General features: G+C 37.6%; 1 protein-coding gene across 1 annotated transcript in view; it reads right to left on the bottom strand.

The window, feature by feature from the left end:
- The window catches only part of KCNH8 (potassium voltage-gated channel subfamily H member 8), a 361,687-nt gene that overhangs the window by 10,355 nt on the left and 324,279 nt on the right, over positions 1-27,053 (bottom strand). Inside the window, exons 12-15 of the mRNA XM_026496942.4 lie at positions 20,282-20,320; positions 16,082-16,440; positions 13,730-13,836; positions 11,134-11,210 (exon numbers count right to left, since the gene is read on the bottom strand). Of these exons, the coding sequence (XP_026352727.2) occupies positions 11,134-11,210; positions 13,730-13,836; positions 16,082-16,440; positions 20,282-20,320 (582 nt within the window). The remainder of the gene's footprint in view (positions 1-11,133; positions 11,211-13,729; positions 13,837-16,081; positions 16,441-20,281; positions 20,321-27,053) is intronic.

The raw sequence follows: 27,053 nt of genomic DNA, 5'->3' as shown, positions 1-27,053 counted from the left end.
CAGCTTCAAAAAACCTTTTTTTGGTGTGTGTGGTAATCTTAGGGGACTTTTATTGGATTATTATTCTTAGTGTTTGTTTGGTTCCCTGAATTTGGCTTTCTTCTTCTGAAACTTGTATTTTTTGTATGTTAGAGCTTCTTTGTTTATCTTTAATATTTGACACTTTTCTTCAAATACTTTTTAAAAAAAATCTCTTCATAGATTAGATGCTTTAAACTTTTCTTCTTTTTCAAGATCTATTTTGGCATTATTTGTTTATTTGCTCTTGTATTGCTTCCAATTTAGGCAATTTTTACAATGATCTTTTTCTCACTTCTAATTCTTTCTTAAATGTTTTTCTCTAATTCTTGAGTTCTATTACTTCGTGAAATAGGAAAGAAAAACTTTAAAGGATAAAAAATTTTAAGTTTCTCTAAAGCACAACATCTGAAACATAGAAACATGTTATTATTTACTTAATACGGATAATAGTTATTTGGATATCTGTTATTTTATCAATATCTATATGTTTAAAATGGCTCATGGTTAAAAAATAAAGACAAAATATTCAGTATGTACACTGGAACCTCATTTAAAAAATACATCTATATACATGTAATTCCTTTAAAAATCCCCAAAATATTTTATCTGAAAAATAAAACTGATTTTTTATTAATTGTTTCTCCTTTATCTCTGGTTGTTATAAATTCAATGACTGATTTTTAAGTACTGCAAATCAGTGTCCAAAAACAAACAAACAAACAAACAACCCCCAAAGGAGTATATTCCTATTTAAATGAATGCAAAGGCTCTTCTTTTACTTTTACGGCAACTGAGCAATGAACACCCCAGTGAGAAAGACTCGTTCAGCAAGGTCTAGCATCATGGAACCATGGTATCAAAGCTTGTTAAGAGGTCTAGAAAGAGTTTCCTTTTCACCATTGGCAGACACCTTCCCCAAATCAGGCTTTTTTGATAATGGAGTTTTAAACAAAAACACATTTCCCTATCAAACTCTTTAATAAATGCTATTTGAATAGAACTCCTTTATCTCCAAGGCTGAGTGTATTCAGTTTAGAGAGTGGGCTTTCAGATCATCAACTGAAGTCAGTATAAGGCTGTAGTAACAGTGTTTTGTTACCAGTTATCAGATTTGATTTAAAAATACATTTTAAAAAATCAGTATATTACCAGTAGACTCCTCCCCATCTATCATTTTATTTACTTTAAAATGTACTCCTTTTCTTTTCTTCCTTTCTTTTTCTGGATTTGAAAATGCTAGCATGTGGAATAGTCATCAGTGGGAAACACGTATGAGAAAACATATTTGGGAAATGTGTATCTCCCCTTGAATAAACATAGAGTATATTTTCTTAGGCTTTTTGAAAAGCCCTTTCTAAAATTATCATATCTTAAAATTATCTGTCCATGATTAAATCAAATATTACATTTAAGTATATATGGGTAACTTAAGGAAGCAAAGACTCAAGTCTTAATGTGGGTATCTAATATTTCAGAAGGAAATATTTCCAGGGCACACCAAGGATGGCCTTCTTTGAAATCTAATCCAATAAAAAGAAAACCCACCGAACTGGGATTCAGGTCTTGTTTTTAGGCGTTTCTATACCTCTTACTGCATATGTAATTATCTCTGGGCCTCAATTTACTCATCTGTGATGGAAGCATCTCACATGATGGGATTTCTAGTGTCTCTTCAAACTCAAAACTGGAATTTCATTTTTCTCTTCTATTCAATGTTCTAATGCCTGATGGTTAAAATAGATATAATGCATAATTCAGCATTTTTTATACATTCATTACCATAAATGTGTGTCCACCTGATGCCAATCATAGCAAAGAAAAAAAGGCAGATAAAGATTCTTGTCCTCATTCTAATGGGAGCATAAAGACAATGAAAAAGTAGATAAATAAACTATGTACCATAACAGAGGTTTGATAGGCTATGAGGGAAAACAAATTTGGAAGTAAATGTGGGGAGAGGGGACTTCTATTTTAAAAAGACTGGTCAAGGAAGACCTCATTGAGAAGTTGACATTTGAACATAGGCTTTAAAGAGGAAAGAGAGCTGTCTATGCAGATTTTGGGGAAGAGCTTTCTGAACAGAGAGAACAAATACAATATCCTCAGGTGCTGTCATAAACTAAAACATGATAGACAATAATGTCTGTTCTGGAAATGTCATCTGTAGGACACTGGGATCATTTGTGGTTATCTTTAAGAAATTGGGACAAGAACAATAGCTAAATTGTGGAAGGAGCCGAGATGCCCTTCAACAGATGACTGGATAAAGAAGATGTGGTCCATATATACAATGGAATATTAGTCATCAGAAAGAATGATTACCCAACATTTGCAGCAACATGGGCAGGACTGGAGGAGATTATGATAAGTGAAATAAGTCAAGCAGAGAAAGACAGTTATCATATGGTTTCACTCATTTATGGAACATAAGAAATAGCAGGGAGATTAGTAGGAGAATGAAGAGGGGATAAACAGAAGAGGGAATGAACCACAAAAGACTATGGACTCTGGGAAACAAACTGAGGGCTTCAGAGGGGAGGGGTGGGGGATTGGGATAGGCTGGTGATGGGTATTAAGGAGGGCACGTATTGCATGGAGCACTGGGTGTTATACGCAAATAATGAATCATGGAACACTACATCAAAAACTAATGATGTACTGTATGGTGACTAATATAACATAATAAAAAATTATTATAAAAAAAGAAATTGGGACAAGAGAAGGGGGAAGTGGCAAAGGAAGTTAATCATGACAATTAAGGGTCTGTATTTCATGTCATATGAGTAAAGTTTCAAGGAAGAGAGAGCATTTAGAGAAGAGGAAAATATACCACAGAGTGGGGAGGGAGAGAGATACTAGCTACCTTCAAAATTTAAAGTATTTTCATTAAAAAAAATTATGTAGCTTTTCTATGCAACTCAAAGGAGACAGAGTAGGAAATATTAATAAAAGGTTTTACAGAGAGTTACATGAGCTAAACATAGAGAATAGGTTTCTAATAGCTAAACTAATTGAGGAATGACGTTGGCTGTCATCAGAAGCATTTGGGAATTTTTTTTAAAGATTTATTTATTTTAGAAAGAGAAAGGAGGGGAGAAAGAGAGTGGGGGGTGGGGAGGAGGGTGAGGGAGAGAGAGAATTCTCAAGCAGACTCCCTCCTGAGCACAAGCCCAACACGGGGCTCCAAGGACCCAAAGATCATGACCTCAGCTGAAATCAAGAGTCAGAAGCTTAGCCAACTAAGCCACCAAGGCGCTTTGCATTTGGAGAATTTTTGTTTTTATTTTTTTTTAAGATTTTATTTATTTATTTGAGAGACATAGAGAGAGAGAACATAAGCAGAGAGAGGGAGAAGCAGACTCCCTGTTGGGCAGGGAGCCCGATATAGGGCTCGATCCCAGGACCCTGAGATCATGACCTGAGCTGAAGGCAGATGCTTGACTGAGTGAGCCACCCAGGCACCCCCGGAGAAGTTTTAAAAGTAAAGATACCCAGTCCCAACTGTAGAGTTCTGAGATTCAGTTAGTCTATGCTTGGCCAAAGGAATAGTTATTTTAAAAATATTTATTAGTATTAAATATATTTTATATATTAATTTATAAAAAGATCTATAATCATGTAAAAAAATCTAGAGAATCTGAAAGCACAACTAGGTTTGGGAACTGCTTGTATAGCTTTTTCTGGGGGCATAGTGAGCTCCTTACTACAGAAAATGTTCAGGCAAAATAACTTACTAATCCCCTCAGAAATAAAAATCCCATACTGGGAGGTAAGCCAAAATAGGTGGCCTCTGAGATAGCTCTCAAATTTCAGATTTTATGATTCTATCACATTATGAAAATACAATAATATCAAAGCTAAGGTTGCTTAAATATTTGTTCCAGGACAATTCTTTAATCCATTATTTATAAAAATCGATTATTTCAAATTCTATCCAATCATATGGTCATATAAGAACTCTGACTAATTTAGTATTGATTTGTGATATTGTGTTTATTTCTAATTGGACACAAGTAAATGGGAAGTGTCAGTTCCCATTTATCTAGGTGCCTGATGGTTCTCTAACAAAAAGAAAGAAAAAATCCCCAAACCTTCCCAAGTTCATATATGCTTATATTCTAGTACTGAACAATGGACTTACTTGAGATACAGGACATTCTGTAAAGTCTGAGTACATTCATTCTGTAAAGTTGTACTTCAGTAAAGTCTGAGTACTTTAACAACAATGTTAATAATAACAATAACAATAGTAATAATTTTGAGGCAATTCACAGATTTTTTTTTAGATATAATCAAAGTTTTTTCAAGAGCCTTGGGGAAGGAAGAAATGTACACATGAAAGTAACATAAAAGTTTATAAAAGCAAATACTGAATGGCAAGGTTAGAAAGTAGGTGTTAAAGCTCAGAGAAGGGACTTAAGAATTGGCATTCATCATGGAAGAATCAAGAGAATTAATAGGCGTTTGGAGGCAGAATCAGAGCCCTTTTGAAAGATGTATGGTGTTCTCATTTTTAAAAGGGGGAAATTTATGCATTAGGGGAGGATAAGAAAGAAAAAGTTCCCCATAATCCTTTCCAACCATAAGATTCTATAAAAAAATTCTAATGCTATCTGTAGCTGCTGGATTGGATCAATTATTGAACTTAATTTTCCTATTGATGAATGGAAAATGGCAGAGGGTGTGTTCTTTTAAAAATGTAGCAACTTATGGGGCTCCTGGATGGTGCAATCAGTTGGTCACCAGACTCTTGGTTATGGCTCAGGTTGTGGTCTTGGGGTCCTGGGTGTCATGGTCAAGCCCCGTGTCTGGCTCTGGGCCCAGCATGGAGTCTGCTTAAGACTCTGTCTGCCCACCTCCCCCCCGCCTCCCCCGCTTGCATTCTCTTCCTTGCTCTCTCTCTCAAATAAATAAATCTTTAAAATAAAATTTCAACTTACAAATTATTTAGGAAGTATGGAGGGGTGGGGAAACATCCATGTCCATCTTTTTAAAAAATACCCAGTTATTCTGAAGCTATCAGTTAGTAGCCAGTTAATAACTAGCTACCACTAACTGGATAATTACTAGTAATAAGTAATTAATAACCGATTGTTTAAATTTCCTTTGAATTTTTCTGTACTTGCTTGAATATGCAGTAACTCATTTTACTGAATATTTCCCATTTTTATTCCTAGAATAGATCCAGTTTCCAACCAATTCCGCTCCTTGGAGGCTGACTTGTATGAACTCCATCAACAGGCACATTGGCTCTTTGACTTCTGGTTGGGTTTGGCCATTGTAGAACATCAGCAGATCGGAGGGAGGTAGGAGAGGGAGGTCGGGGTATATGTTCCTCTGGCTGCTTCCCTGCAGGGTTGAGGTGGGCAGAAGGTCACAGAGGATCCCAACAAAAGATCACAGCTCCTTTCAGGTGGCCTTCTCCACCCAACTTCCTCTGACTCAAGATTCTATAACCATTCTCTACTCTGACCCCTTCAGACCTAGTGGTTGTAGTGAACTTCTGCTGTTATTATTCCCCACAGTGGGGAGGGACAGTTCTATCCTTTGTGATTTCCCTACACTCAACTAACTTCTTTGTAAATACTCCTTTTATTCAACCCTGCTCAAATTGCTCATTTGGAATGTGGCATTGGTCTCCCTTGGATCCTTACCGACATGTCCAATTAGTCCCTCTATTCAAAATAAGAAGAGGCCTATATATAAGTAATCACAGGCCAGGAAGACAAAAACAGCTAATATCCAAAAGCTGTATCCATGTTAAATTCACACTTCACAGGATAAACTTTTGAGTGGCATTTTTTTTTTTCTTTTGGGAGATCCGCACTATTCTTTAGGGTATGTATGTATGTATTATCAGTTAGTATCTCATGAGAGCTACAAATCTACCTATCCATACAGGCTTGAGAACTGAAAATAAGCAAAAAACATCCTGCAAATCATTAAATAATTGGGTTTATTCCGGTGTAGAAAGTTATGTCCACAAAATGTAGCATTATAATCAATAATACTTATGTTTTAAAATGAAAAATGCAGAATGGTTTGCCAGCAGTTAAATGGATTTTGTTTTTCTATGTCAGAAAGTGAACGTGCAGCCTTTTTTAAGATTTTGCTTTTGTGAATTGATGGTCAGGAATGCATATGTGATCATGATGAAGAAGAAAAGAGATCTCACAGTCAGATCTTGGAATGGCCTGGCAATTCTGTCAGTGCATTTTAGTTGAACCAATTGTCAACGAGAAGATGTCATAATAACAGTAATTCAGAGGACTGAGGAATACCCTTTACCATAAGGTATTACCCATGTAGGTTTCACTGTGTGAATTATCAATAGAACTCTAAATTTTCATAGCCATGTAGAAAAATAGTAAAGCAACTCTTAGGTAAGGAACAACTTCTGTTACTGCTATTCTATTTCTTTGACTGAAGGAGACTTCACTGATCTCATGATACAAATTCATAGATATGACCTCAAAATCACAAAAAAACAAAAGAAAAAATAGATAAACTGGATGACACCAAAATTAATACTTCAGTGCTTCAAAGAAAATGTTTAGAAAACAAAAAGGCAACTTCAATAATGGGAGAAGAAAACTGCACATCATAACTTGCATCTAGAATATATACAGAATTCTTACAACTCAATTTTAAAGTGGGTAAAGATCTAAATAGACGATTTTCCAAAGAATGAACACATGAGAAGATGCTCAATATTATTAGCTATCAAGGAAATGGAAGTGAAAACCACAGTGAAATACCACTTCATACGCTCTAGTATGGTTATAATAAAAAAGTCGTATAACAAATAAAAAATTGTTGGCAAGGAAGTAGAGAGCTTGGAACCTTCATATACTGCTGAATGTAAAGTGCTGCTGCCATTTGGGAAACGGTCTGGCAGTTTGTCAAATGTTTAAACATAGAGTTGATCCAGCAATTCCACTTTACCCAAGAGAAATTAAAACATGTCCACACAAAAACTTGTGCGAATGTCTTAATAAATGTTCATGCAACATTACTCATATTAGCTAAAAAGTGGTAACAACACAAATGTCCATCAGCTGATGAGTGAATAAGCAAAAAGTGGTATAGCCACACAATGGAATATTACTGGGGTATAAAAACAAATGAAGTACGCCCACACCACAACATGGCTGAACCTTGAAAACATTATCCTAAATGACAAAAGCCAGTCAGAGAGGACCATACCGTATGACTCCGTTTATATGAAATGTTCAAAATAGGCAAATCTATGGGCAGAGAACGTAGGTTAATAGGGTCGAGGGTACGGGAACTTCAGGCATTACGGGTGATGGCTATATGGTATGGAGTTTCTCTGTGGGGTAATAAAATGGTTTAAAATTGATTATGGTGATGAATGCACAACTCTGAACATACTAAAAGCCTTCAAATTATACACTTCATTTTTTTTTTATTTTTTAAAGGTATTTTTAAAGATTTTATTTGTTTATTTGCCAGAGAGACAGTGAGAAAGGGAACACAAGCAAGGGAAGTGGGAGAGGGAGAAGCAGGCTTCCCACTGAGCAGGGAGCCCAATGCGGGGCTTGATCCCAGGACCCTGGGATCATTAACTGAGCCAAAGGTAGACACTTAACGGTTGAGCCACCCAGGCACCCCTCTATTCTAATTTTATATTGAGTATTTTCATAGCAAATAAAGTGTCAGGTAGAAAGTAGTCATTTTCATGATCAAATGGTTCCCTTAAGTCCATTCATTTTCATTTTCTCCCCCATAAGCACCGAGACTAATTCTCTCCTACTACTCTGCACTGGGCAGGAGGGAGCAGGGGGTGCTAACTTGAAAGTCGCCTTCTGTTGAACGGAAGTATAACCTTGTATAAGGAGAGAATGAGCATTTGACCCCTTATTAACAGAAGACATCATGCCGGGTGCTTTATATATGGTATCAAGTCCTCGCAACAATCCTGTATTGCAGATTTTATCATTACCACTTAACAGAGGAAAAATCTGAACTTAGGGAAGGTGAACACTTTGCTGAAGTCAGACAGTTAATTTTATGAATAGACATCCGAATATTTTTCTTTCTCCAAAGCTTATTCTCTTTCTCTACTAGTGTGTTTTATGTCCTACGCCTGCTGTGGCAGAGCACGCAGCTTCCCCTGTCGGCTTTGCCACAGAATCTTTCTGGGTCAGCCAGATTTCAGATATGAGGAAATATTCTAACCCTTACCTACAAACCTTTTCAGAAATGGAGCATTTGACTTACACAGCCCATGGCCCCCACAGTGACATTTTGTTGTTATTTTTAAACAATTTCCTTAGAATTGCACTATTTCTTTGTTACTATAAAGCAATGACAATGTTTTCAAAAGCGTTCTAATATTAGCAGCTGCCCTACATGTTTTAAACTCTCTTCCCTGTTCTGTGAATGTAGGTTATTACCAACATTATTCCTTTTCCGATTTTTGTTCTGTCCTTAGCCAGCTAATTATGAAATCCACACTTCAATGAACAATTTCTTTATATCTTAAATGTTTAAGCAAATATTAGAATGGGGTTGTTGCCATGTTCTCAAACTTGACACAACACTTGACATGCCCCACATATACTGGGGATTGACCTTTTTATTAAAGAGTTATTGTTATGCAGTACATCCCATGTTCATTGTCAATTCTTCTCTTGTTTACTACTAGCAAGGAATAGAATAAATGAAGAATAAAGCAATCAAATGATCACATGTTTGAGTGGTAGGACACAGGTGAAATTGAAAAATTAGGCTTGGATTTTAAAAGGTAGATTTTTTTTTCTGCTACATAAACAAAATTGGTTTATAGGAGATATGAGGAAAAAACAGGTAGGAGGTTGGAAGAAAGATAATTTTACAGTTTGAAACCAATTTGTATTTTCATTCTGCTTGTCAGTGGGTTTTAATGAGCCAAAGGGTCAAGACTGTATAAATTATATGTAAAGGATAAGATTTTCTTACTTAAGCTTCAACCATGAAGAAATCAGGTATTTCCTATAAGGATAAACTAATTCTTTAGGGAAGGATAATTGGACCACTGATATTTTAACTTGCCCTTTTTATTTCAATATACGGCAAGATAAAAAGATTTATGTCATCTCACTAGAAAAGCAATCATGAATACCGAATCACACTGGGGAAATATTTTGTTTTTCAAGTGGTTATCTGTTTTAACATATCTACCACTGGCTCACGTTGTCAAAGGAAAATCATATAGTGTGTGGATTTACAACTGTGACTTGGGAAAATATGTACATTCCAAAAGGTGAAGATATAAGCACATTTTTTCCCCAGAATAATTACTAAATCCAATATTTTGAGCTAAGATATTGGTCAGTTTTTAAAACCATTAAATTATCTCAGATGTGAGGGAAAAGAATTCAAACAGTATTAATGGTACTTTTAGCCGAGAACAATATTTGAAAAGAAATTATTCAATAGAACTTTCTCCAACAAGGTATTTAGTTGTTTTGTTTTGTATTGTTTCGGTGAATTTTTCACAAGAGGTTATTTAGATAATCCAGTGTATGTGCAAATCCTTGTGATTTAAGGAGTTTCAATCTGGTTAATTTTCCATTTTTATCTATCTTGTTAGTCTACCCGTTGGAGCTCTTACGTCTTGTTAGCAAAAATTACACTTCCAGAGAGAGTGGGCGCAGAAGGAGGAATGGTAGTAAATCATAAATCTTCACTAAGCTGAAGACACACAGGTTTAAGAAAAACTGATTATGATTATATGATTTCATTTTTCACAAATCTCATCAGTGTAAGTAACTGGCTACATTTTTTGCTAAGATCTCATCAAATAATATAAAACTTTAGTCCTAGAAAGGGACTGTCTGTGCCTGTCCACATGTCCTTGCCTTAGGCCAACCCTGAAGGTCACCAAAGACAGGTCCAGGTCTTCCTGCATATTCCTTTCTGAAGAAGCTTTTGAGTCTCCTCTGCAGCTAGGCCTGCATGAAGAGCTAGAGAATCAGTCTCTTAGGAACCACCCTTAATTCCCCCTTTCCTTGTCTTATGGTGGAACAGTTTTGAATTGTCCTATACACTCTCAGTGGTCCCCAGCAGGATTGAGCCCCAATTGCTTACAGAGTTAATTATCTCATTAGCACACCTTTATTTATGTGCTTTACTTTCTCATCTGTCTTACTTCTCTACTCCTTCATTTTGCTTTCTGGACCACCTCCCAAATAAACTATTTGCACCCAAATTCTTTTCTTGAATCTGTTTTCTTATTTTTTTTAATTAAAATTTTTGGGAAGGGCACCCAAATTAGGACAGTAATTCAGAAATTACCTTCTCTATTTATATGAAATGGCCAAAAGAGGAAAAAGTAGGTAAGTGAGTACCTAGGGCTGGATGTGGGAACAGAAATTAATCATAAATGGCAATGAGAAGTCTTGTGGGGGAGGGTGGAGGTGGGGGGGTGGGAGTTGGTAAAAGTATTCTAAAACTGATACGGTGACAGTTGAACCACTCAATAAAGTTACTAAAAATCATTGAACTGTACACTTGAAATGGGTGAATTTTATGATATGTAAAATACATTTTAATAAAGTTGTTAAAAAAATTACCTGATTTTACATGGATAGATGGTACGATCCAGAGAGGTAAAGTGCTCAAAATTACACAGCAAAAATATGTCAGGGAAAGGAAGAGTATTTCAGGCCATTTGATTACTCTGAGAAATAGCATTCATCTTTGGATTAATCATCTTGCTTTAACTCATTAAAAATTACATGAAAAAAGTGAAAAAGCACCAGTTACATCAAGTATCAATACATTTATGATGCTGATTAGTATAATTATCATTTATTTAGTGCTTACTTTATGCTAAATGATTTGCCTGTACTAACTCAATTTTACAATGGGCCATAAGGCAGGCATAATTATTGTCCTCTTCTTAAACATGGGGAAATAGAGCATGAGAGAGGGTAAGTAACTCGTGAAAGGTCACATAACTCAAATGGCTCAGTGGAATTCATCCACAGTGGTCTGACACCAGAGCACATGCCTATAATTACTCTATTATACTGCTTTTGCCGGTAACTAGGATTTATAGTTCTTACCATTCCAGAGTGACCAAAGAAAGAGAAAGATCCATACCTCACTGTTGAGTTTATTTATTTGCTGTTTGGTCTCCTCTGCTTTAATGAAGAGAACAGCAGCTCCAATCTCTGGGTCTGAAAAGTGGAACACACACAGAATGGGTCCTTTAGCAATAAACCTCATATTTGAGGATTGGGACAGTTGGAATGGAGAAGGAAGCCTAAGCTACCACCTTTACCTTTTCCTGATGCCTGCACATTGTAGGTTCTGTCTCCCTGGGATTGGAATGCTTCTAGTAATCCTCTGGATCGTGCCTGAAATACTCCTTGAAACTAGGCACATATCATGGTGGGGACTGTGACCACACTGATTGGATGTGTCCATGGCAAATCTTCCTTTCCCCTGAACACAATCACCACCATGTTCCAAGATGGCACAGTTTCTCTTTTTTGACCATTCTCTAAAAATACATCACAGTCAATACCTAAACCATAGAAAAGGGGTGTTCTTTTCCTCCTTTTTTTCCCCCAAATATTAATTCCTGTGCCCATGAGAACATTTCCCCCCCACTTCTATTTCAGGTGCTAAACTCCACTGCAGGTTTCCTATCTCCTCCTGTGTTGCTCTAAAAGATAGTATCTCCCATTTCCTGGTTCTCTTATCTCCACTTTTTCTTTACTTTACTCTTCCAAATACATTTATTTCTGTCCGCAACAAAAGTATAGATGAATCACTGCTAGCTGGAGTGGAAAGGAATGAATGATACATATATGAATTGCTGCTAGCTGGAGTGGAAAGGAATATATATATATATATATATATATATATATATATGATATAGGTTGTTTATATTTATTACTTAAATATATTTATATAAAATGATATGACCATCCTAATACCCTACTTCTGGTAAATTATGGGTAGAAAACTTGTTGTGGAAGAAAAAAGTCACTGAAATCAATCCAAAGTGACAAAGTAGTAGAAGCTCACTTTGCAAAGAATTTTGCAAAGTTAATCTATTAGTTCAATGAATGACTGGAGAACATATACAGTAGGCTAAGTGAAAAAAAATAATATAATTGAGCCTCATGGAGCTTAGAGTCTAGCTGGGAAAAGACAGATTTAAAAAGCAATTAGGCAATAGATTTGGATTTCCCACTAAGGGCACCAGGAAGCCATCTCAGGATTTTAAGCATAGGATCAGAGTTACAAGAATAAACTTGTATTTTTAAAAGTTTACTCTGTATGGAGAGCAGTGTGAGGCCAGAGAAGAGACTTTGGTTGGCAATGCAGGCAAGAGATGGATGTGGCAAGGAAAATATGGTGGCAGTAAGGATACAAAGTCTTAGAATTGAGGGTTTAGGAGAGAGCCAAGAAAATTTGTTGCTTGAGTGCATGAGTATGGGGGTGGATGTTGGGAAAAGAAGAGGAGGCTAAGGAAGTGGTGGGACCAGAAATAGGTGGATGGACGTGGTGAGGCTCTGTGCATCATCTCCAGGTCTAGGTTACTCAGTAAGGAAATCTTCCAATTGGAAGCTACCATCAACTTTCATAGCAGATACATCAGTGTGACTAGAACTATGATTTCTGTGCCTCTTTCCCCAGAGTAACATCAGCACAGGTAAGTCAATTGAATCAGGATTGTTGACTGAAATCTTCACCTCTTCCTTCCCTGTGCACACTCCCCCACTCCCCCTAGAGACTTACAAGGACACTTCCATTTCCCCAGAAGATGATGAGTGCCAGGAAGTAGGACTGTTGATTGAAATGGAACACTGGTATTCTACCAAAAGGAGAAACACACCCAGGACTGTACATACAAAACTTTTTATTGGGCTTGGCTTTGTTCATGGAGGTATTCACTAATTGGTAGTAGATCCTGACACAAGGATCTCAGAGCTGAGTGGGAAAGGGAGGACAGAGTTGGCAGGGGACTGCTAGCCTTTCATCTGGTAGTTGGCTGGTAAATTGTCGTGGATAGCCTATGCTTGCTCATTATTCTCTCTTTATTAACTACAGGTGTGTCTTCTTTAGAATTTACTTGTCATTTCTAGCCTATTATGTTGATAGATTCTTTTTTATGGGCAATGAACTCAGGAAGGAAAGGGAGAGGGAGGAGGCTGGGCTAGGTTTGGGGGTACCCTTACATTAATTCACCATCACTAGAGGGTAGTGCTTCACATAGTTCTCCATCATTTCCAAACTTCTTACATCCTTCTGAAGTTGTTTATCCTCTGACAAAATGCAAATACATAATCTCTCATCGATTAGTTGGTTAAAAATAACCAGTGTTCCTACAGTGTAGAACCCACACAGCTTTTCCTCTGGTTAATGTTGTTTTTGCAGATTAGTCTACATTTGTAATAAGAAAACATGGTCACCCTCTAATGAAGAGCAGATATTTGAGTCTCCTGACACACCATTTACCTGGGCTGGTAAATGGCAGAACAGCCTGGATGGAGGAACAATTACAAATTGTACCTTAATAACTTGGAGATGGCACAGACTCAAATCGAATTGTTCCATGACATTGGTAAAGTTCTATCACGTAGAAAATATTCAGAGAATGGGAAGGCAAAAAAGTGCCTATGCCAAACATTACAAGTTAAAAAGAAATATTGCCCTTTGACAGAAGGCTAAATATAGAGCTTACCTCCTAGAGGAGGAGAAACTCTGGGCTCCGGCCTGATGCGTTCACAGCCAAAGTCAAAAGTCTGGCTTTCCTCACTGCTGTTTCCATCTTCAATTCCATCAACAATCCTGTTTAAAATAAAGGACATTGGTTAGTTGTACATTTATATTTATGGGTTTCAGTACTTCTTCCTTTTTAAAAAAAAATATTTTATTTATTTATTTTAGACAGACAGAGAGAGAGCACACATGGGAGGGGGGCGTGTGGAGGAAGAGGGAGAGGGAATCCCAAGCCAACGCCCCACTGAGTGCAGAGCCTGACACAGGGCTCGATCTCATGAACCTAAGATCATGCCCTGAGCTGAAATCATGAATTGGACACTTAACCAACTGAGCCACCCAGGCACCCCAAGTTCCAGTATTTCTAGAAGACTTAAAAATAGTGTTAATTTCTAAACTCTACATACTCTAAAGCTGTGCTATCCAATATGATAATCTTATATGGCTACTGAGCACCTGATATGTGGCTCCTGCAAATTGAGATACGCTGTAAGAATAAAATGCACATTGGATTTCGACGATTTGAGTAAAAAAATGCAAATGGTTTTATTAGTAAATTTTAAATATTATTTACATTTGAAATTATATTATTTGGGGCATACTAAGTCAAATAAAATGTATTATTAAAATTAAATTTCACTTTATTTTGTTTTTTGGGGGGCTTTTTTGCTTTTTAAAAATGTGATTACTAGAAAATTTAAAATTACATTTGTGGCTCACAATTTTAGCTCACATTATATTTCTATTGGATAGAAATACTATAGAATTTAGAATCTTATTTATTCTCGGATTCAAAGCCTTAAGCTACAGAAGTCCTCTTATCTGAATTCATATTAAATCACTACTCTATCCAAAATTAAAATGTTTTAATCTAATGATTATAGCAACACATTAAATAACTTTGATGACACCTTTACTCTGAACCTGGACAAAACCCTGAAGTAAAAGGTAAAGAATTACATATAAATGACTATTAGGACTTCGGCTAGTCTTCTTTCCTTGCTAAATAACGTCTAACCCACTCATTATTTAAAAAACATAAGTCTATTATAGAAAATTTAAACATAAAAGTAAAAAAATTAGAAAATAAACATCACCTGTAACCCACCACTACGGTTAGCATTTTGATGTATGTTCTCAAATCTTTTTATAAATGTAGGATCAATTGTACATAAACCTTTCTTTTCCAGCTCTGATATATTTTCCCTATTTAAAATTGATTGTCTTTCTTCTTATTAAAAATTTAGGAAGGAGAAGAATAAGGCAATGTTTTCGAATTACCATCCTCAACTGAATTCCTGAACCTTTAATGTCCACCTACTTTTCACTAAGTCTGTTTTGCTTATTTTTAAAAATATTCTCTCTAAATGGATAAATTGTGTCCTTCAAATGACTAGTTACTGACAAAAATCACTTGCTTTACAAGTAGAAAAACAGAAGTTGAATCCAGATTTCCAACCTTCATCTCTGCGATTTTGGACAAAATAGCTCACTTCTTATATCTCCATAGTACAGATAACATGAACTGCTTTACAGGACTCCTGACCTCCTGAAGAGACTAAGTCCAATAGTGAACGTGGAATTACCCAGCAGAAGACATGGCACATAGGAGGCATTCGATTTTTTTTTTCTTGCTTCTACTTATCATTCGACTCTGATGTGATTTTTTACTATTGCTTGTATTCACCATAGACCACCCCTTTCACATCATCTGCATCAGGATTTTTCACCCTCTCAATCATTTTTAGTTGGTCGTAAAGAGAATTTTTACAATTAAAAGTGGAGCCATTTCATGTTACTTACAGAAGAGGCCAGAAATAAAACTAAGCTTCTGTTATCCACAATGATGAAGAAAATAGTATTGAAAATGAACATCGACACTTCGTTTCCTTTACAATTTCAACTTATTGTTCCATAAAACATTTGGTAAGATCAGGCATTGAGGGAATCACATCGATGGGCCTTGTTCTATCTTTTATTTTCATTTAAATTTATAAATTATAAATTACAACGTAGAAATACACACTTATAATAATAAAGGTAGAGCTTAATGGATGAAAGGAGTAGAGAAGGACTTCTGAATATTTAATGTACCCTTTTGAGACTACGACTAACACTAATTATTGTCATACTGCACACACCTCTATGTAGAGGCAAAATTTGCACCTAAAATTCGGGAAAGTCAAAGAAGCCAGGCTAGGAAACTGTGTGGTTGAGAGGCCCAGAAGGCTGAATAAATATACTAGCTAGATACTAGTTTGAACAAAAGGCAGCCCTTTTCACCTAGGAAAGAATTACATGATGTGATTCTTACCTTGGACTGAGGTCTGGGGGTCCAGTGCTATTCAAAGCTGACAGTTGCAATTTCAAGTTTCTCTCTTTCCTTTTAGCATGGTTAGGGGGGTCAGTGTCCTGTTTGTTTTTGGGGGAATGTGAACTGGAGACTCTGCTAGGTGAGTGAAACGGCACAGTGCCCGAGGCCAGCTGCTTCAAGCTGAGGCCTAGATAGCTTTTATTGCTTCCAGCCTTCTTGCTGCGTGCAGAGGTTCCCCTTGTGTAGATGGGAGAGAGGGAGGCTGTCTCCTCGTCCTCTCCCTCCTCCTCCTCCTCCTCTTCATCTTCCACAATGGATGGGAGTCTTTTGTTGATGCTGCCATTTCCCTTGGGCTCTGACTAAATCAGTGGATAACACAGATTAGTACAGATCACAAAGACCGCCTGAGAGGTAGATCATTCCTGCTGCTGGGCCCGTCTAAGCAAAGTCAAATGCTCTAGAAACTTACTTCTCAGGAAAGCTTAAGACTTTGCAGATTTTGCTATTATTTATTCAGGGGTTCAGTGTCTTCTCCTTCCTGACATTCCCCAGCTTTATCCTCTTTGCTATCCTGGTGTCAGTCTGTTAACGCCTCGCTTGGTCTTTTTAAACTATCTTGGTGGGGAGCCATGTGAAATGTGCATTTTACCCGGGTTGCATCCAGATTTTACTCAGCCTGTCATCTGTAATAGCATATGGTGACATGCTCTTGGGACATTTCAGTTTTACAGGAAGGTCTTGGGCCTTGTTATTTTAAAGTCATAGGGTCTTTAGTGGAGCTTTATGTGCAGTTCAACCAGAAAAATACATTATCTTTGAGAATATAAGTCTTTCCTATTTTGGATCACATAGATGGAGTTAGACCAGCAGCATCCACAGCTACTCTGCTTCCTGTTATTTTTATTCTCAGACATCAGTTGGCAGGAAATGGGGCAAACCACGTGGTCTGCTCCCCTTGAGGACCTTGGGAAGGGAAGGAGAAGTCTTGTTAAACCCGTCTTAGACTCTTGACTGAACTCATTCAATCTCTTAGACTAAGAAGAAGCAAGGGGGAGGATGAGTAAAGGCAATGGAGGTAATGATGCAGGGGCAGGGCAGAGAGGACAGCGAGTGGCCCTCAATGGAGTCACTGTAAGAGTGGATATTTCTTGTTCTTCCCCAAACATGGCTTCCCTGCTCCAAAAAGTCAATTCATTTTTTTTGTGCCTCATTCTCTTTTGTGGATACAATTGCTTCTACCTGCTTATCAATAATTTCTAAGAGAAATAAGACAACAAACTGGAAAGATCTAAGAGTGCTATTTAAATCTCATGAGCTGTCATGGTTATTCCTTCATCTTAATAAACAGTTGATTTATTGGTATATATTGATTTTCCTCTAACAGTTATAATGATAGATACAACAACAAAAAATGAACTTGAACCCGTGGTGACTTTACAGGCAATAGCCCAATCAGTTTAGGCCAAACTAAGCGAAATAGTTTACTCATGAAGTTTTCTTGTATTTTAATCTTAATGGCTCAAAATTTCTTGAGGAAATGGCATTATTAGAATCATCTTTCCAACTAGATATGATATTTTAATGAATGGAGAAGTCATTAGTTCTTTATGGGGAAAGTCATTGTTTGGCTTTTATTAGTTTTTGCTTTTCACAGCATTTTAAAGTTCTGTGCTTGTAACAAAAGTTGGACCCACGTGGAATTGCAGGGGAACATTTGTTTGGTAGCACTGTAGAATCGAAAAATTAGCTCACCGTTAAAGACACAACAGGGCAAACTTATCAAAGAAATGAAAAACAATGAGTGAATTCTTTTAATTGGACTTCTGTTTACATTTGCATTGGCAATTTAATCATTCTTTTGGTTCAAGGAGGCTCTGCTGGCCCTAAAAGAATTCTCTGATTAATAATCTATAGTGTTTGCACTTCTACAAGTTTGTTTAAATTTCGTACTTCCATTTTATCGTGGAGACTTGGCACCTTGGACAAGGTGCTTAGATATTGACTCTTGTGATCAAGGCAGTGAGCAGTACTTACATGAAGAATTAATTATTCCTCCTAACATTATTGCCGAGCGGAGTCAAATTTATTAGACTCTTAACACCCAGCCCCACACGCAGCGTCTATGCAGGAGTACCGGTTCCTTTCCTCGGGCCGTCTGCACAGAAACGCTTGCTTCCCTTGAGTAGCTGGACTCACCCCTGTATACACTGCCATACAGTTAGGCCACAGATTTCTTCTTTCTCTTCTGACCCACCCCTTCATTTCCTCCTGACAAATGCTTCCATGAGGGCAATGAGATTTTTATCCCATAGGCAAAAGAATCTCTAATTTAGCTCATAACATTATACTCACAGGTGACTAGATTCAATCAAACCTGTTATGACTACAGGGGAAGCAAAATAAAATCTAGTGGCTGGATATAGACTTTTGGTCACACAGTCCTAGAAATCCTGAGACTTACTACCTATTACTTGGTCAAGTAATATAATTGCTTAAATCCTTGGTTTCACCTGTAAATGGGGAACGGTGTGAGGAAATAGTTATTAGATAATGGACATTAAAACACTTAACCATGTGCATTGGAAGTACTTAACAGATGCTTGTCCTGGTGGTGATGATGATGACCTTGAAGAAAATGGAAACATTTGCCTCAAGGTGGGTGCTACAGAGAGTGTTGGTTTTCTCTTTTTACATAATCTCCCCTTCTTTGCTAGTTAACAGAACTATGCACCTTGCCCTAAGATCTCCTTTCTCAGCTTCCTTTGCCAGTTGGTTTGGCCACGAAGCTAAGTTCTGGGGTGCTACTATGCAAGTGGACAGGTTAAAAGGAACTTTTAGGAAGACATCTGGGAAGAGGGGTGCCTCTATCCTGCTCTTTCTTTCTTTCTTTTTTTTTTTTTTTTTAGTTTCAAGTCTGGACTATTGATAAAGTGGAGAGATCTCCAGCAGCCATCTTAGACAATGAGAAGATCTTAAAAAAGGAAGCCAGGCATTGAGGATAATGAATCCAAAAGAAAAAAGCTCAGGACCCTACTGACACAGTTATATCACCCACCTCTGGCCTTGTCCATGAGAGAGAAATAAACATCTATTACCTTGAATGCCCTGTTATTCTGGTGGTTTTGATATTGTAAATGAACCTAAGCCTTAATTATACCCAATAATTTTTTTGAAAGTTAAAGATGTCGCATTCTTGAAAGGGATGTTCATTTTCAGACTGCTATGAAGGGGTGAGAAATTCAAATTGGAAAATCCGAAAGAAAGCTAAATTTTTCTTCATGCGAAAGAGAATATAGGAATGGCCTGGGGGAAAGGGAATAGTCCTGAGGAAAGGCGGCCTGTTGAGAAGAGTTGAAACAAAATAACCATTTTGTCAGCTCCTGAGGAGGGATTTTGTAGAGATGAGAAAGAAAAGACAACTACTGCCAGAGAGAAACTCAGCTGAATGCACTGAGATGTTTTAAGGGCTTTTAAGAAGTTTCTCAATAGTATTAAAAGTAAAGTAAACCCTGCTTGAGCCCCAACTATCTTCAGTAAAGTATCAATGTCTTTGACTTGTGTTATGTAATTGGATATGTGTTTCTTTGTATGTATGCGTGTCTGTGTGTAGACACGTGTGTGAAGGGTGTTGGGTTCTGCTTCAAGGAGAGGACTGAGCAAGGCAAGGAGCTTTGTATAGGATTCCCTTCACTGGATTATTGGTAGTAAAAATCTAGGTAACAAATCTGATAAATCACTGTTTCTTGGGAAAATTTTCTGTGAAATTGGAGGATTCTTGAAAGTTGGGACTGCCTTAAGAGTTCAAGTGAAACCACTTCCAGAATATCTCTGAATCACTTTTTTTAAAATTTTGGATCATGGATAATCATGTTGCACCATCAACTGGATGCCTACAAGAAAACATTTGGCTACTAGTTTTAAACATAATAAATGTACTTCCAAGATCAGTGCCTCAGGACGTTACTACTTGGGGCAGGTTCTGGTGACAACTACTTTTCAACATCAATATAACATTTAAATAGAGAGATGAGTTTCAATACGTCTCTGTTCCAAACTCCAGAAAGTCAGTCGATACATTTCATTAGGAAGTGTATCAGGGAAAGTAGAAAATAAATACATAAAACCCTGAAGTGGGAGGCAGATTTATTGGAAATCCTACAGATTTCAGATAAATGTTCTGGTCTTTGGAAAAAGCCATACCTGTGAGACCGTAGATTTGTTCGATAATCTTGATATCACCTGAAAGAACAAACAAACAAACAGAAGTCATAAGAATCACTTAAGCCTTCCCAGGACGTTTGGGACTGGGAAAAATGTAGGAAGCAGAGGAGAGAGAATGTGGGGGATAATTGATTCACCTGGGTAGGCCAGAAGAACAAATACCTCCTAAAAGATGCAGAAAAAGCCTCCCTCATTCCAGCCTCTGGGAGCTCTATTGACCAGTGTGTGGACTAAGAAAAGGGAGCAGCAAATTGAATGCCACACCTAGAAAATAATGACCAAAATAGTGGAGGTATTGGCTGTACTTTCCATCTTGATGCCTTATTTCCTCCCCTTTTGTCTTCCATCTCCCCTTTTCCTCTTTCCTGCCCTTCTGCTAAATTCTCGCCTCTTCTATGATTTTTCTCTCTGGCTCTGTGAAAACAGAAACCCATGGAATCTTTTCTTATTTAATCTAATTTCTTTCCATTTGTCCACCTCCACTTCTCATTTGAATATGGTGGGGGTAATGTCTCCTTTCTGTCCCATTTGTTTTCCTCACACTGATGTTTCTTGTGAACTGTGATTAAGTTCACTGGGGGTCCTGATCTCCTACTGTATTGAGTTTAATTTCCCATTGATTATAAAAATAAAAAAATGCCGCCAATCAAATTGGGATGTGCCATCAATGATAAGAAAGACCCCAATATCAGCGATGCTAAGAGGTTGAAAACAAAGGTGTATTTTATTTATAGCACCACTTCAGCTGGGTTTCAGAATACATCTTGTATAAAATCAAACTACAGTACTGTGGAGGAGTCCATTATAAAACATGCAGCTTTCCACGCTGGACAAAGAAGCTCTGGAACTTATGATATATCCTGGAAACATGCTTCAGGTCTCATCCACATTGTTTTCTGCTCAAAGACACTTCTTTCATTTTAAAATGCTAATAGATGCTATAAATTAGCATAACTTTATTCACATAAAAAAAAAACTTTTACACTCAAAAATAATCTGCCTAAGAAGTGAGACATATTTGGTAATTCTGTCAACTCTCACTGTTGTTGTTTTTTTTTTTTCCTAGATGATTAGGGAAATAGATGTGTTATTATTTATACAAATGCTGGCATCATTATTGCTGTGCAAATACATGTTTCATCAATGTTTAATTTTATCAAAGAAGTCAACCCATTCTACATCTGCTTAGTTGCCTAAATATGCATTAATCAGAAGCATTGTAGACATAAGTTTTGTAATAATTCCCTAAATGGTGACAAATAAAACAGCTGAATAATTAAAAATGTGAAAACCAAAATTACAGTGCTGTTGCTACGTGGTAGACACAAAAATGTGTTTTGCAAAGGCTTTCCGCTACAGCCTGGATGACAAAATGAATAACTCTGTGGGATTCAGGAAGCCTGAACAGCTCCAGGTCAGAGGTGTAGGCAAAAGAAACTGGCCTCAGTGTCTTTTGATTTGGGTGTGACTTTAGCTCCTTGGCTTGCTTACTGGTAGCAGGACTTCCATCATGTTGATGAATCCCAAGGTTGTTTTTCTGTATCAGGGCTTCTCAAACTTTTATGTGCACACAAATCACCTGGGGATTTCATTATAAAATGCAAGTCCTGGTTCGGTAGGTCTGGGGTGGAGCCTGAGCTCTGTATTTCTAATGAGCTCCCGGGCAATACTGATGCTGCTGGCCCGTGGGGCATACTTGGATCTCATAACCAACATCACTGTATTACCATCCTATCACCTGTTAATTCATTAAGTGTTCACTATGTGACAAGCACCCTGAAAAATGCTCCCAGCCATTATTTCCACCAATTTTCATTGCAATACTATGAGGTTAGAAGTATCCATCATATAACCAGCACTACTGTGATAGGCTCTCTGAATAAGTCATTTCATTTGTATACGGCATGAATCGCATGTATTTTAAAAGAGTACGATGATATATTCATTCATTTGACCAACACTTTGTGCAGATCCAGATTCTGCCAATTGCAGAGAATATTCATTTAATGGAAACCCAGTATTTTAAAGCTAGAAATCACCCTAAAGAGTGTCTGCTACAATGATTTGTAACCTGGCAGACAGCAGAATGTTTGAGAAGCATTTCTAAGTAAATCAAATTCCAGAGCACCAACTCCAGAGAGTCTCTTCTGTTGGTGGTGGGTAAGGCCAGGTCTCCAGGTCAGGGTGGAAACCAGAGTTAGTCCACCTCCCCACCTAGACACGTGGAAATTGCCATCCAGGGAGATGACTTGCCCAATCCACGCATCAGGTTAGAGTTCTGGCAGAGCCTACCAGACGCCAGGTGCCCTGACTCTCGGTGTACCTTGCACAGAATCGGAAGTTGTCCCAGGTGCCTCCTCCAGCGGTTAATGCTGTTACTTGAGCTGAAAGACTAGATGCCTGACATACTGTGCAACTGAATCTCACATAAGGTTTGATGACTGCCACAAAGCAGATCCCCAAATCTCATGATACGAAGTTATCCAAGCACCTTGTTAGGCTTTTCTGAGTTACAGATCTCTCCAGAAATATGATGCATTCTAGGCACTCTAGTCCCATGGGGAAAAAATGCACAATACAACCTTTGAATAGATGTTTATAGATATCATTTCTTGTTCCAGTAACTGGAAAACTCAAAGGTTTTGCATGTTTTGAGGAAGACAGTCTTATCCAATGCGAGTCCCTCCCACACGAAATTTTTAAGGCTTTTAGACAACAGAACTGCTGGTAATCTCTAATTGGGATGATTTAAAAAAGAAAAAAAGACTGAAGTAATACAGGGTAAGATGATAAAATGTTCTAAATCAGACATAAAACAAGGAATGAAGGTCATTGCAATAAAGTCTTGAGAGAAATAAAGAATGCTGAGGGTCAGCCCACTCAGATCTTAGAATTGTACCTTCAGTTTGCCAGGACAGAAGAAACCAAGTGTGGGCAAGAAGGACTGGGGACATGTCTGGGCACAAGGTTATCGCAAACGAGGTAAGGCTTTATAACCTTGTGGACTAGGAGAGAAACACATTCTCAACTATGCAGAGTTGGTTTAAAAAGTTTCTGCATCAATTCTCTTTTTTATTCCCCAGTCCTAACCACTTAACTTACTCTATCACTCTAAGTCCAGTGGGAACAAGAGAGAGAACCCTTGCATTGAAAAAACACTGCTCACTGGCATGGAGAAATAGAAGAAGGAAAATGGTCTCTTATTACTCAATCTGCTACAAACAAAACAAAACAAATTCACAATCTCCGTTTTAAAAAAAAATGTAAGGAAGGCCCCAAAATTCTACTAGTGAGCTTGAACGGCAAACAGAAATCAAACATACTAAGATTAATGGTGATTTTTAGAGGTGAAAAATGTAGTCTTTAACGTTGTCTATTTTACTGAATGAAGACATTCTAGAAGAGCTGTCAAAGGCTCATAACTGACCTTGGCCATCCAACTTATTTTTTCCTTAAGTTTCTAAATTGCCCAGTAGTAAATTTTCCTGCTTTTAGGGTTTTCTTTTAGCTGGGCTGCAAGTTCTTTGATTTGTTTCATCTATTTCTGCCCACTGATTACAGTGTCTCAGAATTCCGACACACGGTACTCGGACAATAAGATTTGGGGCCCAGCCTTTCATGGGATGCTAATGCCTCACCGTTAGAAGCTGAGTGGTTTTTCAGTAATAGTGAGGCATTGCCAATAAGCTTTCCTTATGCTCAAGGTCTTTTCAAGAGACTGATCCACCAAGAAGTTAACTACTATGAGGTAGGAAGGAAGCAAATGGGAATAGAACCCACCACGGAGGCTTAGGAATCCTAAACTATAACCCAGGGGATCAGTGATCCAAGGAAGGTATTCTCATGGTTTACTTGGTTTGCAGGTTGGAATTACAAGCTCCTGTGTGAGTCTGCAAATGTCCTCTCAACTCTGCAATCTCCTAAGACACTAAAGTGCTCTGGTGGGAATGTTATCTACAGCTGATTGCTCAATTGGGAAATGAGATGCAAATTACGAGACTCTTCTTTCTGAGTGATTCATGATATCCTCTGCTTTGTTAATAATGCCACATTGATTAAGTCACAAAGCAGATTGAAGGAACATGTGTCCTCATTCAGAAAAAGGAATCATCACATATTTTATCTTGTTCTCTGGACAGCAACATTACCAGTACTGGTGGCTATTTGGGATAAATAGAGTATGAATAAAAGATGGTCCCACATAACGCAGTAACTCAGATAGTTAAAAGGCCCATTCTTACAAAACCATAAATAATTGTCGTATGATATGGGCAAGCAGCAAATCAATAGGTCTCATTTTTATTTCTGATCTGTTTCTTTCTCTTGTAGACTTAAGTGGAGGTACCAAGTACTGAATGCCAGCAGGGCAGGTGGAAGACAGAGGAATTGGAAAGCTCTTGAGAAAGAATAGGCTATGAATAAGGGCGCACTCATTTCCAATCAAAAAAGTCTAGGAGTTCACTGCCATCTAATCTAAAGAAGATATTTTTGAAGCTGGTCTGAAACCCTAAGTGGGTAATAGAGTAGCTAACATGTTTCCTTTGCTTGTTGTATAACTTAGAAACAGAAATGAGATTTTAATTAAAAAACTGATGATTTTGAACTTTTCCTATTTCACCCTGAGCCTTGAGGTCAAGACAAGCTATTAAGACTTAGAGGAGACTTCTTCTCCTCTAAGTAAATACTATCACTTCTGATGCAGAAAGCACATGTGAAGTAACTGAGACTTGAATTTAGAGTTTATTTTCTAGTTCTGGAGAGCTCAACCACTGAGACTATAGTATAGGAAACACCACAAAAACTCTTCATCGCTGTGTATTACCATAAAAGTTCTGTGTGTTGGGAAGTGGGATGGATAGGACCCATTTAGAAGGTAGTATAGCATAGTGGTTAAGAGCTGGGATTTTCCTAGTCTTTTCACTTATTAGCTATGTGACCTTGGGAAGCATGGTAATTGGGATAAAATACGTAATGCTGAGGTAACAAACAATCCGGTGAATTTTATAGTTTAACCCCAAAGAATTTTATTTCTCATTCTTCCTCTAAAAAATGATGATGGGGTGCCTGGATGGCACAGCTCGTTGGACATCTGACTCTTGGTTTCAGCTCAGACCCTGATCTCAGGGTCATGAGATCGAGCCCCACATTGGGCTCAGAGCTCAGCTCAGTCTGCTTAAGACTCTCTCTGCCCCTCCCTCCACCTTTCTTGCATGCTCTCTCTGTCTCTCAAATAAATAAATCAATCTTTAAAAAAATATAATATTTAAAGTTGTTTTGAGGATTAAATGAGATATATAAATGTAAACTGAACAAATCTTAGAGACCCAGTTGGTTACATTGGACATTAAGAGAAATGTATAGCACCCAAATGTACAGTTGACCCTTGAACAGTATTGGGTGTTAGGAGTGCCGACCACTCCCCCCCAAGTGGAAACTCTTTTATAACTTTTGACTCCCCACAAACCTAACAACTAATAGCCTACTACTGACCAGAAGCCTTACAAGTACATAAACTGTCGATTAATACACATTTTGTATGTTATACAGTATTATATACTGTATTCTTACAATAAAGTAAGCTAGAGAGAAGAAAATGTTATTAAGAAAATCATAAGAGAAAATACGTTTACAGTACTGTATTTATAAAAAAAAATTCCACGTGTAAGTGGGTCCAGGCAGTCGAACCCCGTGTTGTTCAAGAGTGAACTGTAATTTTAAAAATATTTTTTTTGTGTTTTCAAAACCCTTAAAGGTTATATATTGATAAACTACAGTAAGATTTTTAAAAATTGCCCCTCTCTTTCTATTCTATTAGCACTTACAAAGGTGTTCTCTTTCAGTTCTCTCACTGAAACTCTGGATCCCTTCTGTTCACACTTCCCTTCCTGCTTCCCGTCTAGCCATAGTGCCCAACGTTCCTGCCAGAGATGACCGCTAGGTGGCGCCATGCCTTCCCGCCCTCTTCCGGTTCTCTGGCGAGAGAAAGCATTTGGAGCCAGCGGATCAGTGAGTCTCTTATCCCTTCAAGCTTTATGATACACAAAGGACTTAGGGTGAAAAAAGTCCTCACGTTGTTGCATTTGTTAAGTACTTGGTCCAGTGTCTGGCATAAAAAGTTATTAATTCCTGTTAATAAATGTTAGTTATGTTATTATTAATATATTGATGATGAAGAAAAGTTTTCTTTGAATTGAGTTAATAGGAAATAGGGCATTTTTAGCTATGGATATTCAAACACTCACACAGATGGATTTGTCCAACTGAAACTGATATATACGTAGGACTCCTTAATAAAGAGGCCATAAAATTGTTGAGCATGAGTTTTCCCCACATTGCTCTCCTAGCAGAGGGCCATCAACCCACGCCACAGAACTCTTCTTTGTGCAACACTATGTGGAATACTTCCTATAAAGTAATGACTTGGTATTCTGTTTTTCTTTCTCAACACTTTTATCTGCTTCACTTAAACAAAATGAAGCACTTTAAAATTGTCCATACAGTTAAGTCATTGATAATGTATGCAAATTAACTCAAGCACGATTTTAACTTCCTATCTCTAAATTCAAATGTATGAATTATAAGGCTTTGGGATTAAAAGAAAAGTCAAGGGGCGCCTGGGTGGCACAGCGGTTAAGCGTCTGCCTTCGGCTCAGGGTGTGATCCTGGCGTTATGGGATCGAGTCCCACATCGGGCTCCTCCACTATGAGCCTGCTTCTTCCTCTCCCACTCCCCCTGCTTGTGTTCCCTCTC

Source organism: Ursus arctos, unplaced genomic scaffold (assembly GCF_023065955.2).
Source record: "Ursus arctos isolate Adak ecotype North America unplaced genomic scaffold, UrsArc2.0 scaffold_20, whole genome shotgun sequence".
Taxonomy (NCBI): Eukaryota; Metazoa; Chordata; class Mammalia; order Carnivora; family Ursidae; genus Ursus; species Ursus arctos.
Note: the sequence above shows the minus strand (reverse complement) of the source record. Positions and strands in the feature narration are given on the sequence as shown.